Source organism: Leptonotus elevatus, chromosome 13 (assembly GCF_054856555.1).
Source record: "Leptonotus elevatus isolate MCC_2025b chromosome 13, RoL_Lele_1.0, whole genome shotgun sequence".
Taxonomy (NCBI): Eukaryota; Metazoa; Chordata; class Actinopteri; order Syngnathiformes; family Syngnathidae; genus Leptonotus; species Leptonotus elevatus.
In genome coordinates, this window is record NC_141251.1 from 2,040,739 (window position 1) to 2,058,074 (window position 17,336).

Below are 17,336 nucleotides of genomic sequence, written 5' to 3' on the forward strand. Positions count from 1 at the left end.
TTTTAACACCTAAATTGAAACCCTACCCCTGCTTTAAAACCCTAATTTGAAACCACACCTACTTTAAAACCCTAATTTCAAACCCTACCCCTACTTTTAAACCCTAATTTGAACTCCAAATGAATTTCAAACCCTAGTTTTAAACCTTAAAACCTAGTTTGAAGCCCTAATTTGAAATCCTAAATTGACTTTAAAACGGTAGGTACGAAAGGAGAGATGTGAGGGAGACGAGATGGAAGGAAAATGAAGACGTAACTCGCAAGTGTGAATGCCAAGATTGTCCTGTTTTGTTTCGAGGACGGTGGGGATGCACCCGGAGACGTGGCGCTTCTTCTGCTTCACGGCCGTCGTGGCGGTTCCTCACATCACAGGTGATCCGGTCCGTCCGTCCGTCCGGTCCGGTCCGCTCCGCTCGGTCCTGACGACCGCTGCGCGTCTTCGGTGCAGGCGAGCTGCTGACGGTGGTCCTGCTGGGGGTGGTCCAGGACCCCAACATGGTCAACACCGGCGTGGCCCTGCTCAACATCGCCGGCATCCTCGTGGGATCCGGATTCTTACGGTTTGATGACGAAACACGCCGCGCGCGCGCGTAGTCCATCGCGATGACAGCGTTTTGCGTTGCCGGCAACAGAAGCACGGCGCAGATGCCGACGGTGTTCCAGTGGCTGAGCTACTTGACCTTCCAGAAGTACAGCTGCGAGCTGCTCATCGTCACCGAGTTCCACGGCCTTCGCTTCGCCTGCAGTAAGCTCCCGCCGCTTGACCTTTGACCTCTGGCTCCCCCCCCCCCGGGCGCTGACGCGGCACGGGGCCTTTCCTGTCCGCAGACCAGTCGGGCCCTGGGCCGGGACGCTGCCTGATCACGCACGGCGACCAGATCGTGGACGAGGGCTACCCGGGCGCCGTGTCGCGCTACACGCTGGACTTCCTGCTGCTTTACTCCTTCCTGCCCGCCCTCCTGCTGATGGGCGTCGTCTCCTTCAAGATCAGAGACCGACTCGTCCTGCACTGACCTCGGACGCTTTGCGCGCACGTCTGATTACGTTTGATCAATAGGCGACCGTATCCATAGCAACAACAAGTTGCATGTGCTTTATAAAAGATTAATTTGTGTCGGTTTATTCTTAATGTACAAATACACACACATGCTACTTATTTTTTAATTAGAGTAAAGTCTTCCTCCTGCTCGTTTGTGTATTCATATGATCTTTTTGTAGTTTGCATCGTGATTTAAAAATGACATCGTTTATTTTGATTATATGATGATTTTGTGGGCTACAAATGAGTAAATACATCGCCAGACCAAAATGGACCAATATCAAGTTGTACGTACAAAAAGGTCAACAGCATAATGTCACCATGATTTCCACTTTTTGCACGAATAAATATTTTTTTCTCTCCATGTAATCCTTGAACTTTGTTAAAAATGCAGTCTTTGGCGTTGTGGTGTCGTTATGAGTCCAGTTGGAGGCCTTTCCAGGACTTGGCTGCGTTCTTCTTGTACTCTTCCAACTCCTGCAGGCACAAAATACAGTTTCAAGCTCAAAAGGTGACCCGGGTTCAAAAACACTCAATTGAAACCATAATCCTACCTTGAAACCCTAACCCGAGTTTAGAACCTTAACCCTGGTTTTAACCCCTAGTTTGAAACCCTAACCCTAGTTTAAACCCCTAGTTTGAAACCCTAACCCTAATTTAAAACCCTTTTTTGAAACTTTAACCCTAGTTTAAACCCCTACTTTGAAACCCTAACCCTAGTTTAAACCCCTACTTTGAAACCCTAACCCTAGTTTAAACCCCTACTTTGAAACCCTAACCCTAGTTTAAACCCCTACGTTGAAACCCTAACCCTAGTTTAAACCCCTACTTTGAAACCCTAACCCTAGTTTAAACCCCTACTTTGAAACCCTAACCCTAGTTTAAACCCCTAGTTTGAAACCCTAATTTAAACCCCTAGTTTGAAACCCTAACCCTAGTTTAAACCCCTAGTTTGAAACCCTAACCCTAGTTCAAACCCCTAGTTTGAAACCCTAACCCTAGTTTAAACCTCTAGTTTGAAACCCTAACCCTAGTTTGAAACCCTAACCCTAGTTTAAACCCCTACTTTGAAACCCTAACCCTAGTTTAAACCCCTAATTTGAAACCCTAATTTAAACCCCTAGTTTGAAACCCTAACCCTAGTTTAAACCCCTAGTTTGAAACCCTAATTTAAACCCCTAGTTTGAAACCCTAACCCTAGTTTAAACCTCTAGTTTGAAACCCTAAACCTAGTTTGAAACCCTAACCCTAGTTTAAACCCCTAGTTTGAAACCCTAACCCTAATTTAAAACCCTTTTTTGAAACTTTAACCCTAGTTTAAACCCCTACTTTGAAACCCTAACCCTAGTTTAAACCCCTACTTTGAAACCCTAACCCTAGTTTAAAACCCTACGTCGAAACCCTAACCCTAGTTTAAACCCCTACTTTGAAACCCTAACCCTAGTTTAAACCCCTAACCCTAGTTTAAACCCCTAGTTTGAAACCCTAACCCTAGTTTAAACCCCTAGTTTGAAACCCTAACCCTAGTTTAAACCCCTACTTTGAAACCCTAACCCTAGTTTAAAACCCTACGTTGAAACCCTAACCCTAGTTTAAACCCCTACTTTGAAACCCTAACCCGAGTTTAAACCCCTACTTTGAAACCCTAACCCGAGTTTAAACCCCTAGTTTGAAACCCTAACCCTAATTTAAACCCCTAGTTTGAAACCCTAACCCTAGTTTAAACCCCTAGTTTGAAACCCTAACCCTAGTTTAAACCCCTACTTTGAAACCCTAACCCTAATTTAAACCCCTAGTTTGAAACCCTAACCCTAGTTTAAACCCCTACTTTGAAACCCTAACCCTAATTTAAACCCCTAGTTTGAAACCCTAACCCTAGTTTAAACCCCTAGTTTGAAACCCTAACCCTAGTTTAAACCCCTACTTTGAAACCCTAACCCTAGTTTAAACCCCTACTTTGAAACCCTAACCCTAGTTTAAACCCCTAGTTTGAAACCCTAACCCTAGTTTAAACCCCTAGTTTGAAACCCTAACCCTAGTTTAAACCCCTACTTTGAAACCCTAACCCTAATTTAAACCCCTAGTTTGAAACCCTAACCCTAGTTTAAACCCCTAGTTTGAAACCCTTTACCCTAGTTTGAAACCCCTAGTTTGAAACCCTAACCCTAGTTTAAACCCCTACTTTGAAACCCTAACCCTAGTTTAAACCCCTACTTTGAAACCCTTTACCCTAGTTTGAAACCCCTAGTTTGAAACCCTAACCCTAGTTTAAACCCCTACTTTGAAACCCTAACCCTAGTTTAAACCCCTACTTTGAAACCCTAACCCTAGTTTAAACCCCTAGTTTGAAACCCTTTACCCTAGTTTGAAACCCCTAGTTTGAAACCCTAACCCTAGTTTAAACCCCTACTTTGAAACCCTAACCCTAGTTTAAACCCCTAGTTTGAAACCCTTTACCCTAGTTTGAAACCCCTAGTTTGAAACCCTAACCCTAGTTTAAACCCCTACTTTGAAACCCTAACCCTAGTTTAAACCCCTACTTTGAAACCCTAACCCTAGTTTAAACCCCTAGTTTGAAACCCTAATTTAAACCCCTAGTTTGAAACCCTAACCCTAGTTTAAACCCCTAGTTTGAAACCCTAACCCTAGTTCAAACCCCTAGTTTGAAACCCTAACCCTAGTTTAAACCTCTAGTTTGAAACCCTAACCCTAGTTTGAAACCCTAACCCTAGTTTAAACCCCTAGTTTGAAACCCTAATTTAAACCCCTAGTTTGAAACCCTAACCCTAGTTTAAACCCCTAGTTTGAAACCCTAATTTAAACCCCTAGTTTGAAACCCTAACCCTAGTTTAAACCTCTAGTTTGAAACCCTAAACCTAGTTTGAAACCCTAACCCTAGTTTAAACCCCTAGTTTGAAACCCTAACCCTAATTTAAAACCCTTTTTTGAAACTTTAACCCTAGTTTAAACCCCTACTTTGAAACCCTAACCCTAGTTTAAACCCCTACTTTGAAACCCTAACCCTAGTTTAAAACCCTACGTCAAAACCCTAACCCTAGTTTAAACCCCTACTTTGAAACCCTAACCCTAGTTTAAACCCCTAACCCTAGTTTAAACCCCTAGTTTGAAACCCTAACCCTAGTTTAAACCCCTAGTTTGAAACCCTAACCCTAGTTTAAACCCCTACTTTGAAACCCTAACCCTAGTTTAAAACCCTACGTTGAAACCCTAACCCTAGTTTAAACCCCTACTTTGAAACCCTAACCCGAGTTTAAACCCCTACTTTGAAACCCTAACCCGAGTTTAAACCCCTAGTTTGAAACCCTAACCCTAGTTTAAACCCCTACTTTGAAACCCTAACCCTAATTTAAACCCCTAGTTTGAAACCCTAACCCTAGTTTAAACCCCTAGTTTGAAACCCTAACCCTAGTTTAAACCCCTACTTTGAAACCCTAACCCTAGTTTAAACCCCTACTTTGAAACCCTAACCCTAGTTTAAACCCCTAGTTTGAAACCCTAACCCTAGTTTAAACCCCTAGTTTGAAACCCTAACCCTAGTTTAAACCCCTACTTTGAAACCCTAACCCTAATTTAAACCCCTAGTTTGAAACCCTAACCCTAGTTTAAACCCCTAGTTTGAAACCCTTTACCCTAGTTTGAAACCCCTAGTTTGAAACCCTAACCCTAGTTTAAACCCCTACTTTGAAACCCTAACCCTAGTTTAAACCCCTACTTTGAAACCCTTTACCCTAGTTTGAAACCCCTAGTTTGAAACCCTAACCCTAGTTTAAACCCCTACTTTGAAACCCTAACCCTAGTTTAAACCCCTACTTTGAAACCCTAACCCTAGTTTAAACCCCTAGTTTTAAACCCTTTACCCTAGTTTGAAACCCCTAGTTTGAAACCCTAACCCTAGTTTAAACCCCTACTTTGAAACCCTAACCCTAGTTTAAACCCCTACTTTGAAACCCTAACCCTAGTTTAAACCCCTAGTTTGAAACCCTAATTTAAACCCCTAGTTTGAAACCCTAACCCTAGTTTAAACCCCTAGTTTGAAACCCTAACCCTAGTTCAAACCCCTAGTTTGAAACCCTAACCCTAGTTTAAACCTCTAGTTTGAAACCCTAACCCTAGTTTGAAACCCTAACCCTAGTTTAAACCCCTAGTTTGAAACCCTAATTTAAACCCCTAGTTTGAAACCCTAACCCTAGTTTAAACCCCTAGTTTGAAACCCTAATTTAAACCCCTAGTTTGAAACCCTAACCCTAGTTTAAACCTCTAGTTTGAAACCCTAAACCTAGTTTGAAACCCTAACCCTAGTTTAAACCCCTAGTTTGAAACCCTAACCCTAATTTAAAACCCTTTTTTGAAACTTTAACCCTAGTTTAAACCCCTACTTTGAAACCCTAACCCTAGTTTAAACCCCTACTTTGAAACTCTAACCCTAGTTTAAAACCCTACGTCGAAACCCTAACCCTAGTTTAAACCCCTACTTTGAAACCCTAACCCTAGTTTAAACCCCTAACCCTAGTTTAAACCCCTAGTTTGAAACCCTAACCCTAGTTTAAACCCCTAGTTTGAAACCCTAACCCTAGTTTAAACCCCTACTTTGAAACCCTAACCCTAGTTTAAAACCCTACGTTGAAACCCTAACCCTAGTTTAAACCCCTACTTTGAAACCCTAACCCGAGTTTAAACCCCTACTTTAAAACCCTAACCCGAGTTTAAACCCCTAGTTTGAAACCCTAACCCTAGTTTAAACCCCTACTTTGAAACCCTAACCCTAATTTAAACCCCTAGTTTGAAACCCTAACCCTAGTTTAAACCCCTAGTTTGAAACCCTAACCCTAGTTTAAACCCCTACGTTGAAACCCTAATTACAAACCCTAATTTAAAAGTGTACTTTGAAACCCTGCCCTTAATTTAACACCCTCATTTGAAATCTTAAATTCATTTTAAACCCTAATTTGAAATGCTAAGTTTGCTTTAAAACACTAACATGAAATCCTAACACTAGTTTAAAACCTTAATAAAACCCTACCACCTGTTTGTTTTGTTGATTGTACAAATAATGCTATATAAACTATTGTTGTTATATTAGTTGTACTTCATATTATTCTGAATTTTGTTTACATTTTATATAAAGCATTTTAAATTTTATTGTGAAAATTATGTTTATTTTAATTCCAATATGTGGAATATATATATATATATATATATATATATATATATATATATATATATATATTATGGCATGTTATTAAATTTTTAAAAATAATTGATTATGTTATCAACAGGTTTCTTGAATTTTTTTTATTTTTAACGATGTCACTTTTACTACTTATTGTACATGTGAATCTGCGTTGGTAATGAAAGCTCATAACCAGGTGAGAGGAAGGCAAAGGTAAGCGTTATGCGACTCCAAAGGTAACTACGGGTCAAGACTCACTGGCATTACGTCATCTTCACCAAGCACGCTCGTTTGTACGTTTCAGCATTTCCATCAAATGTTACTTTCACTTTCTCTTTTTCTTTTTTTACGGCGTGTGTGTCGTCACCTGATCTTTCTGCGCCCGCATGGCGTCAATCTGCGGCTCGACATATTGCGGGTCCTTCGTCGGATCCTTGACTTCTTTCTTCTCGCTGGTGTTCTGCACACATGAAATCGAAAAATGAGGCCGGGATCCGGTTTTGGTTATGACGCGGATTGAAAGGCGACCTCTGGAGGGAAGATGCGCTCGTAGACTTTCTTCCAGAGGTCTTTGGGGTTTTTGGCGTGAAGGGAAGGGATGTCCACGTCCGTCGTGGGAGGAGAGCCTAACATATTTACACGTAAAAAAAAAAGAAGAAAAAAGACAGTGCTACAAAGTTGAGATTCAGAACTGTGTAATAGTTCATGCGCTGCTATGACGCTAAAGTGCACGACTAATATCGGCCACCAGAGAGCGCCGTGCTCACCAATTTGGCTGAATGAGTCGGCACCTGCTGGAATGATGAGGGGCTTGCTGGAGTCACATGACACCGTCTTCCTACAAACAAACAGCACACAATAATAATAACAACAGTAACAATAATAATAATAATGCTTAAATTATTGTATTTTTTATTTATTGTTATTTATTATAACAGATTTGACACAAATTTTTCCCCTTGACAATTTTTTTTCCAACTTAATAAAATTACTTTCATCTCTACCCTTATTTTTTTCTGCTTATACTTTTGTTCTATCATTTACTTTTTTAAATTAACAAACATTTTACGAGTTGAATTCATTTTTGCATCCTTTTTTCTGAGCACACACATAACACATTTAATAATAATAGAAATAATTAAAAAAATATATTTTATAATTTAATAAAAATTAAATTTTAATACAAAATATATTATATATTTATTATATTATTTTTTTATATTTTTAAACCCTTTCAGAATTTTAAATGGAGATACTTTAACTCATTGACTCACAGCCATTTTCACTGAAGCAACCCCCTTCGCTCCCAGTGCTGTTTTACTGGAGGCCCACAGAATATTATGTTTAATTACTATAAAAACATGGACAACCTACCAAAAGAAAGATTAAAGTCTCGTCTTTCATCAGAAAAAAGTATATTTCTATCTGTTTCAGTTTTGCAGTAATTAGCATTAGAATATAGCTAAGTTTCATCATTATTCACAAATTTATTCAGAATCGTGATGTTTTTTTGGTTTTTTTTCAACGTGGCCCTAGTTGATATATTTTGCTATGCTGCCACCTGCTGGGCATTTGTGTAATAACTACCATTTCGCCAACCGTTCTTTGCAGTTGAGAGACTGCATCTGTATGCTCTAGCATTAAAAACAAACAAACAATAAAAAAGGAATAAATACGTGTTTGGGACACTTTTTTTTTTATTGAGCATATTTATATGTTTTGGGAAGCAAATGAGTTAATATCTTAAAATAAAAGCCTAAAAAATACACTAAAAATATTGTTATAAAATGTATCAATGGAAATAAATCTGTTGCAAAAAATAATTTTACTTTTTAAATTACATTAAAAGTGAATAATATAAAATATGATTTAAAAAAAAAGTACATTTGAAAGTATTTTGTTCAATATAATATATATATATATATATATAATATAAAAAAGTATGTAGGTGATAAAATTGCCGTTTTGAATTTCGAAAATTGACCATAACAGGCTGTAGAAAGCTGAAATGATTTCAGATCTTATTTTTGCACATCTTGTTAACTAAGGTTCACCCGATGTCCGCGTTGAAGGCCAGATGGGAGAAGAAGCTTTTGGTCTTGGACACGAGGCTCTCCAACTTGATGCTGCTGAACTGTCGGCCGATAAATACCACAGAAGAAGAAGCAATGAAACACGACAGCGGTGTGCGTGCCATGTCTTCGTGTGATGAAGAGTCAACTCACAATAAGCGAGGCGGCGTGGTAGTGAGCAACAAAACGCAGCGTCTTGCAAATCACTTTCCTCTTGTCCGACGCCAACTCCTGCGAGGGTACGACATTTTTATTTGAAAAAAAAAATCACAAATAACACGTTCGGGTGATGAGCACTTTTTACGTGTGCTTTACCTGAAAGAGGTCATACTTGCTGCCGATGATGAGCAGAGGAACTGGAAAGGGGCTGATCAACTCTCGGTCCTGCTCAATCATACGTCATCATTTGAAGATTTAAAAAGCACACCAAAAGTTCACATTTGGACATTTCTGTCCCCACCAAATGTTATAAGACGCTTACAGGGAAATCTTTGGGCAGGACGCGTGCGGCAAAGGGCCCGGATGCCGATTGTTTGCCTCCCGCTCGGCTTTTGTCCACTTGTCGCGCGTGAGAAGCGGCCCGCTCCACGTGGGCCAGCGCCGCCTGCAGCAACGTCTCCATGCTCGCCCACAGGGCGGACGGGGCAGACAGATCCAACACCAGGATGACGGACAGGGATCTGCGTGGCGTAGACGAATAAAAGGAAGGAACAAACGTTATTCATCCAGGCGGAGTTCAGGTCACGTGGACATGAGCTACCTGATGCTAGCAGCAGTGATGGGGATCTGCACCAGATCTGACAAGGAAGTCCCGCCTCCCAGCTCCCACAGGTGGGCTATGTCTTTGGGCTGGACACGTTAACGTGACATTGAACACACTTACAGTGGATGGGAATCAAATGGCAGGTTTCCACGTGATGGCTGGTTCACATTTGACAGCATAACAGCGTTGGTCGAATTGGGGGCTTTTGTTTGTAAATACTCGCCGTGTTGTGTCCTGTGGCCCTCCTGCCAAATGTGTACTCCAGAGCCAGAGTGGGCTTAGCTGGTTCATCCCTGGTGTGTACAGAACACTTTAGCAGCATCACTAATTCAATGTGTTCTCACAATGACTGTATTCGAGTACTCGCCTGTCCAGGCATCGGAGCAGAATGGACGTTTTACCCTGTCATAAAGATAGAACATGTCGCATTTGTCAATACAAATAAGCAGAGCGTCCAATAAACTTAAAATGACCCCAAAAAAACCCCACAAACATACTCCAGTCTTGCTTCCCATGAGAAAGACGGTCCTCTCCCCCACTGCTTCTCCTCCAACACCGGCGTCATCTCCACCGCCAACCTCCCGATTCTGCACCTCGGCGGCGGCCAAGTCCCACAACTTGTCCGTGCTGAAACATGACAAAAACATCGTGTCCCTTTATGTCCAGTCTGTTGTACCGCAAAGAACCACAAAACGAGCTAAAAATAAAATAAATAAAGCGCGTTTCCTTACCATGTTTTTGCCATTATCGATCGAAAGCTAACATGTTGTTACTAAACAGCGACATATCGGCGCATATACGCGTTGTCGTGACAACGGGCGCACGTTGGTGACGTACTTCCGTTACGCATCCGCCCCCTCGCGTAAACGCTTCCGATTGGATTTTTTAAAATTGTATTAAATAATTTTTAATTTATGAAGAAAAAAAATGCTCTTATAGCCATATTAAAAGCACACTTACATTTTAAAGCCTTCAACACGGTTTCTGATGAAGATTTAAGTAGTTTTTCGTGAATAAATGGAACTCCTCGTCTCGTAATGTGTGGGAATACTGTACTTTATTTAAAAAATATTTATCTGGTTTTAAGGCTGTCTCATCATTTCACATTTTTAATATTGGTATTATTTTCCTAATTTAGTTTTTCAATGTAGTATTGTAAAAAAATGTCTAATATTTTAGTATCTTTTGAAATATGTTTATATTTTTCACAATTTGTGGTTACTATTTTAACTATTCGTTACAATTTCTGGTTTTGTCCTTACAATTTTTGTTGTAATTTCCAAAATGCGTGTATTTTCTTCACCACGTATTTTCGTCCAACTTGTTTGTGCCAACTGTTGGCTGAGTTGAATGACAAGGCAGAGAGAAATCAAAATGTAAAACAAACACAATATAATTTAATCACACAATACAAACCAAATTACAGTGAAAAAACGGGGATTGATATTTACTTGAAAAAAAAAATCTAGTAAAGTTTGCTCACATCAGAAATTCTAGTTGAACTGCTTGTAAAATGTACTTAGAATTTCTTGAGTGCATCAACCTTTACTAGATTTTTTTCAAGTAAATATCACTCCCCATTTTTTCAGTGTATGATATCAACTTTACAGCAAATCTGACATCCCGAGCAAACGTTTTGCCAGTACAAATCGGCATAGTCATGGCATTTTTGGCAGATCTTGAGCCAAATGGCGGACGAGTGACGGATGAAGTCTCTTGGCATGAGTCTTTTATTTTTATTTTCTGTTTGTGTTATCAGATGCTCTGTCAAGACTTTTTCCTGGGCTGGTCACAATAGGGAACGTTTTCTAGTAGAAGATCCTTTCTGGGTCGAAGCACTTTGAGAAAAAGATCAATAAAACAATCAAGAACACCTTTGGAAATCCTAAGAATTGATTCATGTTTGACGTGTGTGGCCATTTTGTGTGAAAACATGAACTCACAGAGTCTATCGTTGCGGACATGCTCCACCTGAAGCACGCACTCCCGAAGGACTGTTTCCACATCTGAGCCCATTTTGATCATCTGGAATAGCAGAACACAAGTTTTCTTTGGCCTCAAATCTCTTCCAACAAAGTGTGGCAATTGCACATTTGGCTTTAAACATGGACTACTTTACCTTCTCAATGTTTTCTTCTAATGATTCATTTTTATTTTTACGGAACTCCTCGTTGATTTTTGATTTCGCAGCTGTGCAAAAGAATAAAAGTGAGATTTTAAATGACTTCACAATTATTCAAAACATGATGTCATACATTGGTGGAAAGTAAAGAAGTACTACTGTACCTATTTTTTTCAGGTATCTGTACATTACATGCAGAATTATTTTTCTGATGACGTTTTACTTTTACTCCCTAAATTTGGAAACGAATATCAGTCATTTCTAGACCTTAATTTGTCAAAACAGGCTAGTTACTTTTGTCAACCTCCACGAGTGACGACAAGATGTATATAAAAAAAAAAAGACAAATCTAGAGTGCGATAATGATTTTATTGATTGATTGATAACTTGTGAACTTAAAAGGTTCAATGTGAACCAGGGAGGAACTATGGCGTAAATCGTAAAGTAACAGATTTGGAGTGGCAAGATTATTCCACATCCATGGTGGGATTTGCTTGATGTTGTCAGCTCCAATGATTCGTGGCAAATGTGTTTTTTTAGTGCCAGCCTAAAAAACACAAGATTCTGGTATGCAAAAATTCTAAAACGATTTATTTTTATAAACACATCAAACTAAGGTGTATTTTTTTCAGTTGTGAATTTTAGCTACTAAGCATATTTTTTTTTCGTTAGTCAGACTCAGTTCCCAAGGTTAGCAAAACTATGGTAATGTGTTGTTTTGATGTCATGAAGTTCTGAGCTAAAGCTAGAAAGCTTTTTTCGTTGTAACAAATTAAAATGGTTACTCATGGTAAAAACACATGTTGCAGAGTCTATTTTTTACACAAGTATCCGTACTTCCTCTACTCTAAAGTGTGAGTACTTTTGCTATCAAGTATGTTAACTAACCTGCCAGTGCTCTCTCGTCATCTTTGAAAACTGTCATCCTCGTTCTGTGCAGCGACTTGAACACGCGTAAGACCTACACAAACATCAAACATCTGTGTTAGATATAATAAAAAATACAACATTATTCTTGTATTAAAGTCTAAAATGGTAAAATCGTGTAATATTGTGTTAAGGTTTGCTGCTCACCTTCACGCGAGTGCCCATTTTGCCTTTACGAGTTTACTTCCGCCTTCAATGTGTCATAGACCAATCACAGCAGACGTTGCGCCGACGTTAAACAGCAGCCAATCAGCTGTCAGCGCTCCCACATTCCAACCCCCCCAAGCTACCCCGCCCCAGTCGCCGCGTCAGTGTCACACCAACATGGCTGACGAAACAGCAAAAGCGCAGGTGGCCCAACCTGGCGGAGACACGATATTTGGCAAAATCATACGCAAAGAAATCCCTGCACAACTCATCTACGAGGACGACCAGGTAAGCTTTCATTGAGTGTGCGCCAATGCGCGCTCGCACCACGTTCGCTCAAGCTAAGTGAGTGCGAATGCTAGCTTTCTGCTAGTTCTGCACTAAAAACGTCTCCTACTTTTTCCACATGCTGAATGATTATTAGGGGTTGCTTGTTACGTAACAAAAGGTATCAATAAGGCATGATATCTGTATAAAATGTGCTACAGTAATATTTATTGCTTTTGCTCCTTTTTCATGGGGTCAGACTGAATATTCAACATTAACTATGGCTGCAATATAAAAAAAATATATCTATTATGTTATAATTTGAAGATCAAAGGCATTTATCTAAGTACATATTTTATCCTAAGTATTTGTGGTTAGCAGTTTATATTTTATCTTTATTTATATATTATATTTTCACATTTTTGCACTTTCGTCCCCTTATTTGAGTGAATGAATTTTATTTTTTCAAACACACACACACACACTATATATATATATATATATATAGAGAGAGAAAGAGAGAGCTTTCACCAATTGTAAAATGTTTGTAGATTCTTATCTTTTTCTCCGGTATCTTTATACGTTTCCCAAGTTGTATATTGTTTTGATCTAATCTTACTTTTTAAAACATTTTATATTTTCTATGTAGCAATTTTTAATTTTGTATTTTTTTGTGGAATTAAATTGTTTAACAAATGTCCCCCCGCCCCCACGCAATTTGTATTTGATCAAAATTTTAATTTTTGGGGGGTATTATTTCAAATATTTGTGTATTTTTTTAAATAATGTATTGCATCCTCATTTTTCTTTTCTAATATTTGTGTTGGTCTATTATTTGGCAATTTTATATTTTTCTTTGTAGTACTTTGAGCATAATTAGTGATTCCTAAAGGCATCTCAATAATTCTCAATGTATATATATTTCTTATTTTTCAGTGCGTGGCCTTCCCTGATATTTCCCCACAAGCGCCCACTCACATCCTGGTGGTCCCCAAGAACCCAATCGTCCAGCTGTCCAAAACGCAGGACAGCGATGCTGCAGTAAGGATGTATTGGGAGACAATTTAGCATGTTAAGATAGAACGCTTATGTTGTTTGACCACGCGTCCCACCTCTCCCCCCCTCCCCTGGCAGTTGCTGGGCCACTTGCTGATCGTGGCCAAGAAGTGCGCCGCGCAGGTGGGCCTGACCAAAGGCTACAGGATCGTCATCAACGACGGGCCCGACGGCGGCCAGTCGGTCTACCACATCCATGTCCACGTCCTGGGAGGCCGCAGCATGAAGTGGCCCCCCGGTTGACCTCCGCCGCACCGCCACGTGTTGTTTCCTGTGGATAAAGTCAAAATAAATGTGGTTGTTCAAAAGCGGTAATAAAATGTGAGCCACTCGCAGTCGATGTTTTTTTTTAGAATACATCTGGCTTGGTTCTAAGATGGTGGTGGAGGTGGGGTCACCACTAATCTAAAATAAAGTTTTGTCATAACACATTCGATTCATATAGCAAATTTCTAGTTAAGAACTTTTTTTTTTGCTGCATGTACAGTAGTTGTGGTGTGCTACTTAAGATAGTAAAGTCCAAAATGTTGCTGCTTACAGCCACCAGGGGGCATGCTTGCATGACTGCTTTTGCAGTTATGATACAATTTCAAACTTTCACTTAAAATATTTTAATTATCGTTCCTGAACTGTTTAGCCAAAAAGGTGACTTTTGGCCTCTTACACTTATGCATAATTTTTTGGGGGGTCATATTTTAAATATTTGTTCTTACATATATTTGGGATATTTCTTATACATTTATGTATTTTTTTTCTCTTCAATCTTTTTTTCCCAATTTTTTAAAAATTCTTTCAATTTTATTATGTAAAATTATTTTAGGTTTTAATCCAACATATAAAAGAATTTTGTATTTTTGTACATTTCTGGTCTACAATGTTTTTTATTTTCACATTTTCCACACACACAAACCTACAATGATAATCTGCATTTTCACAATCCAAAACGAGTCAAGCCCAATATTGAAGAGTGGATGGCTCTTGTTTTATTGACAGCAAAATTGCAGCTTGAACAAATATAAAATACATATAACATCCACAAAATATTTAACAAAAAAATAAAATAAATAAAAATTGCCTTTTTTTTTCTCTTTATAAACAAAAATCACTGACCATACAAGGAGAATTAGAAACAAATGAAAACCTACTGGTACCAAATATTCATTTCAAATGTTTTTTCATTTAAAAAAATAGTGGAGAATTCAAAGTGAAACCTTGGGACACAAACATAAAAAAACAATGTGCAAAACAATTTTTTTCAAACATCTTTTTTCTTCAATTTCTACATTGCGTCTCATCCGTGGACACGTCGGGATCCGAAAGCCTCTCAGTACGACTGCGGACGTTCAGTCAGACTATACAAGATGAGAAGCAACTCGGGAAGTGGTTTAAGACCTCAAAGTGGATCCATATGGATAAAAAACTGCTGCAGGATCTTGGCCCGGCCACTTGAACACAACAATGTACATTTATACAAAACATAACATGAAGCCAAACGTTACAATCAGGAAATAAGGACGGAGCAGGCGGGGCTGAAAAGAGATGGCCAGCAGCTTCTTAAAGCTCAATTTGACACAAATTAACGTTAAAATGGCTACAAAACAACATCAGTATTCAAATATTATAAAACAGCATGTTAATACTTTTTTTTTTTGTTCCTCTTCAAAATTGAAATGGAAGTATAAAAAGTCCAACTGCAAATCACTTCCGGTGCTGCTACAAGCTTCATGGCACCGCATCCAACAGGCCAAATCAAGATAAGGCAGCAATGACAAAACGTTAACTATTAGCTGAACTCAACTGCGCGTCGTTAGGTCATCAACTTTGGTTAAGTGGTTATTTTGACTGTAAATAGGCTCCACACACACACAATATGTAACAAGCAGGGAGACAAGGCTCGGTTCTTCACATGCTACTAGAGATCCAACTAATGGGCAAGTAAAAAAAAAAACCGCTTCAATGGGCAGACTATTGTGTTGTGTATAAAACTGCATCAGTTGACGTATGAAATAACGGGACCGTTTCATGTATAAAGTGTCTATTTTTTCAATGTCACATTAAGGCTGCAGATGTTTTGAATACTGACGTGCAAAAAGAAAGTGTTGAAATCGGCATTCCGTCGGGTCTTGCTGGACGGAGTTTTTAAGGCAGGACCTTCGTGAGGAAGGGTCCACACAGCGGGAGAACCACATGAAATGCTCGTGTTCATTCGTGGCCCTCGTTTTGACATTCCTTCTTTCACTTTCCATTTGACAATCAAAAAAAGACAACAACAAAAAATGCCCGTTTTTCACTTTTTAGGCTCAGATAAAAAAATGCAAAATGGAACAATTGATCATAAAACTGATTTTTCTTTTCTTCCAAATTTAAAATAAATATTTGGGTTTGTTGCCACACCAGGAAAAAAAAAACACTTTAACGTGATAAATCCAATATTTTAACAAAGTGAAACTAATTATGTCACAAATTTTTCACACTAAACCAGAATACTGATTTTTTTTTTTCTGGTGTGGCAGGTAGCCTTGGAATATTGACCTAATATTTAATCTGGCAGATTGATGTGGTTTTCCATTTTATATTTTTCGGCTGAGCCTAAAATATAACTTTTTTTGTGTGTGAAAGATTAAAAACAAACTAATCAGGTTAGGTTCTCATTTTTTGATTGCCATTTGTAGCTGATAAGAAGGACAACTTTGCCGATTAGGTCTCACTTCTGTACGAGGGCCTCCTTGCCGCTGGGCCGCATACGGCCGAAAGGCAGACCACCGACGGACGTTAAACCGAGACCTACGGTGCCGTCGGATGCCGGTAGCTTGGCGGTCTCTCCGGACGCCTGAAGGATCTCGGGCAGCAGCTCTTTGGTTTGGAGCTGCTTAGGTCCCGCGCCGGCAGAGCTGGGAGGGGGCGGGGGCGTGGTTTTGCCGGCCGAAGCCTTAGAGGGCGAGACTGGGCTGACCGCAGCGTCCAGCGACCCGTTCGGGTCCAGCATCAGATTGATCACTGACAAATGCACACACGCAAACAAATAAGTGTGCTGATGGGCACGACACAATTTTAGATAAAAGCAACAATTATTTCATGCGGACAATTTCAACTTCAGTGAGATCCCCATGTTTTATACTTTTTCAATATTAAATATTTATTTGGTCTAATATTGCAGAATGTGTGGGTAAAAAAAAAAAAAATCTGTAATTTTTCATGATTTTTTCCCTAATGTGTGCATTTGACCAAATATTTAGATTATTCTGTTATTTATATTATTATTATTTTTTGCTTTATATGATTTCTCCCAGTAGTTTGTACCTTAAATTTGATGTTTGTTTTGCTAATATTTTTGTATTTCCTGGTGGTAATTGTTTTTTTTTTATGACCACTAAAAAAAAAAAAAACTAAAAAAAAAAATAAAAAGAATCATACAATAAAAATAGGAAATCATTTCAGGGAGAAAAAAAAAATAAAAAATAAAAAAAAAATACGGGACAGAAAAAAATTATCACAAAATAATAGAATATAAAAAGATTAGGAGGAAAAATTACACCAAAATCTACACAAGAATTAGGAAAGAAATACAGAAAAATATTTGTAATCCAAAATGCCAGAACTCTTTCTTACTGCACATCCACTGACATTTTATTTATCTTTTATCTATCTTTAAAGGCAGAATGCTTGAGATGCTCTCGCTTCGGCTTTTATTCAATCACCAGTGAGCACGTCAAATGGATGCATTGTAGCAGGATATAAAACATCAACATTATC

The 17,336-nt window shown here is 38.9% G+C and overlaps 5 protein-coding genes across 5 annotated transcripts in view; 2 read left to right on the forward strand and 3 right to left on the reverse strand.

Moving 5' to 3' along the window:
* The window catches only part of abcg5 (ATP-binding cassette, sub-family G (WHITE), member 5), a 13,262-nt gene extending 11,835 nt beyond the window's left edge, over positions 1-1,427 (forward strand). Inside the window, exons 11-14 of the mRNA XM_086093152.1 lie at positions 298-371; positions 448-559; positions 632-744; positions 828-1,427. Coding sequence (XP_085949278.1) covers positions 298-371; positions 448-559; positions 632-744; positions 828-1,012 — 484 coding nt within the window. The 3' untranslated portion in view covers positions 1,013-1,427. The remainder of the gene's footprint in view (positions 1-297; positions 372-447; positions 560-631; positions 745-827) is intronic.
* On the reverse strand, positions 1,226-10,638 carry dync2li1 (dynein, cytoplasmic 2, light intermediate chain 1). Its single transcript, XM_086093153.1, has 13 exons — positions 9,796-10,638; positions 9,562-9,691; positions 9,432-9,466; positions 9,288-9,357; positions 9,062-9,150; positions 8,783-8,981; positions 8,617-8,685; positions 8,455-8,532; positions 8,284-8,363; positions 6,997-7,067; positions 6,758-6,855; positions 6,597-6,689; positions 1,226-1,515 (listed from the first exon to the last, which is right to left on the reverse strand). The coding sequence occupies exons 1-13, from the start codon at positions 9,807-9,809 to the stop codon at positions 1,453-1,455; spliced, it is 1,089 nt and encodes a 362-aa protein (XP_085949279.1). The 5' UTR covers positions 9,810-10,638; the 3' UTR covers positions 1,226-1,452.
* A 148-nt stretch (positions 10,639-10,786) lies between these two features.
* lyrm7 (LYR motif containing 7) lies at positions 10,787-12,374 on the reverse strand. Its single transcript, XM_086093154.1, has 5 exons — positions 12,261-12,374; positions 12,075-12,147; positions 11,184-11,254; positions 11,008-11,089; positions 10,787-10,902 (listed from the first exon to the last, which is right to left on the reverse strand). Exons 1-5 carry the CDS (start codon positions 12,276-12,278, stop codon positions 10,832-10,834), a joined length of 315 nt encoding a protein of 104 aa, XP_085949280.1. The 5' UTR covers positions 12,279-12,374; the 3' UTR covers positions 10,787-10,831.
* Positions 12,375-12,403: 29 nt separating this feature from the next.
* On the forward strand, positions 12,404-13,918 carry hint1 (histidine triad nucleotide binding protein 1). Its single transcript, XM_086093316.1, has 3 exons — positions 12,404-12,548; positions 13,464-13,568; positions 13,662-13,918. The coding sequence occupies exons 1-3, from the start codon at positions 12,438-12,440 to the stop codon at positions 13,824-13,826; spliced, it is 381 nt and encodes a 126-aa protein (XP_085949442.1). The 5' UTR covers positions 12,404-12,437; the 3' UTR covers positions 13,827-13,918.
* A 614-nt stretch (positions 13,919-14,532) lies between these two features.
* Positions 14,533-17,336, reverse strand: part of cep170aa (centrosomal protein 170Aa) — a 34,607-nt gene continuing 31,803 nt past the window's right edge. The window contains exon 22 of the mRNA XM_086093067.1: positions 14,533-16,580. Coding sequence (XP_085949193.1) covers positions 16,288-16,580 — 293 coding nt within the window. The 3' untranslated portion in view covers positions 14,533-16,287. The remainder of the gene's footprint in view (positions 16,581-17,336) is intronic.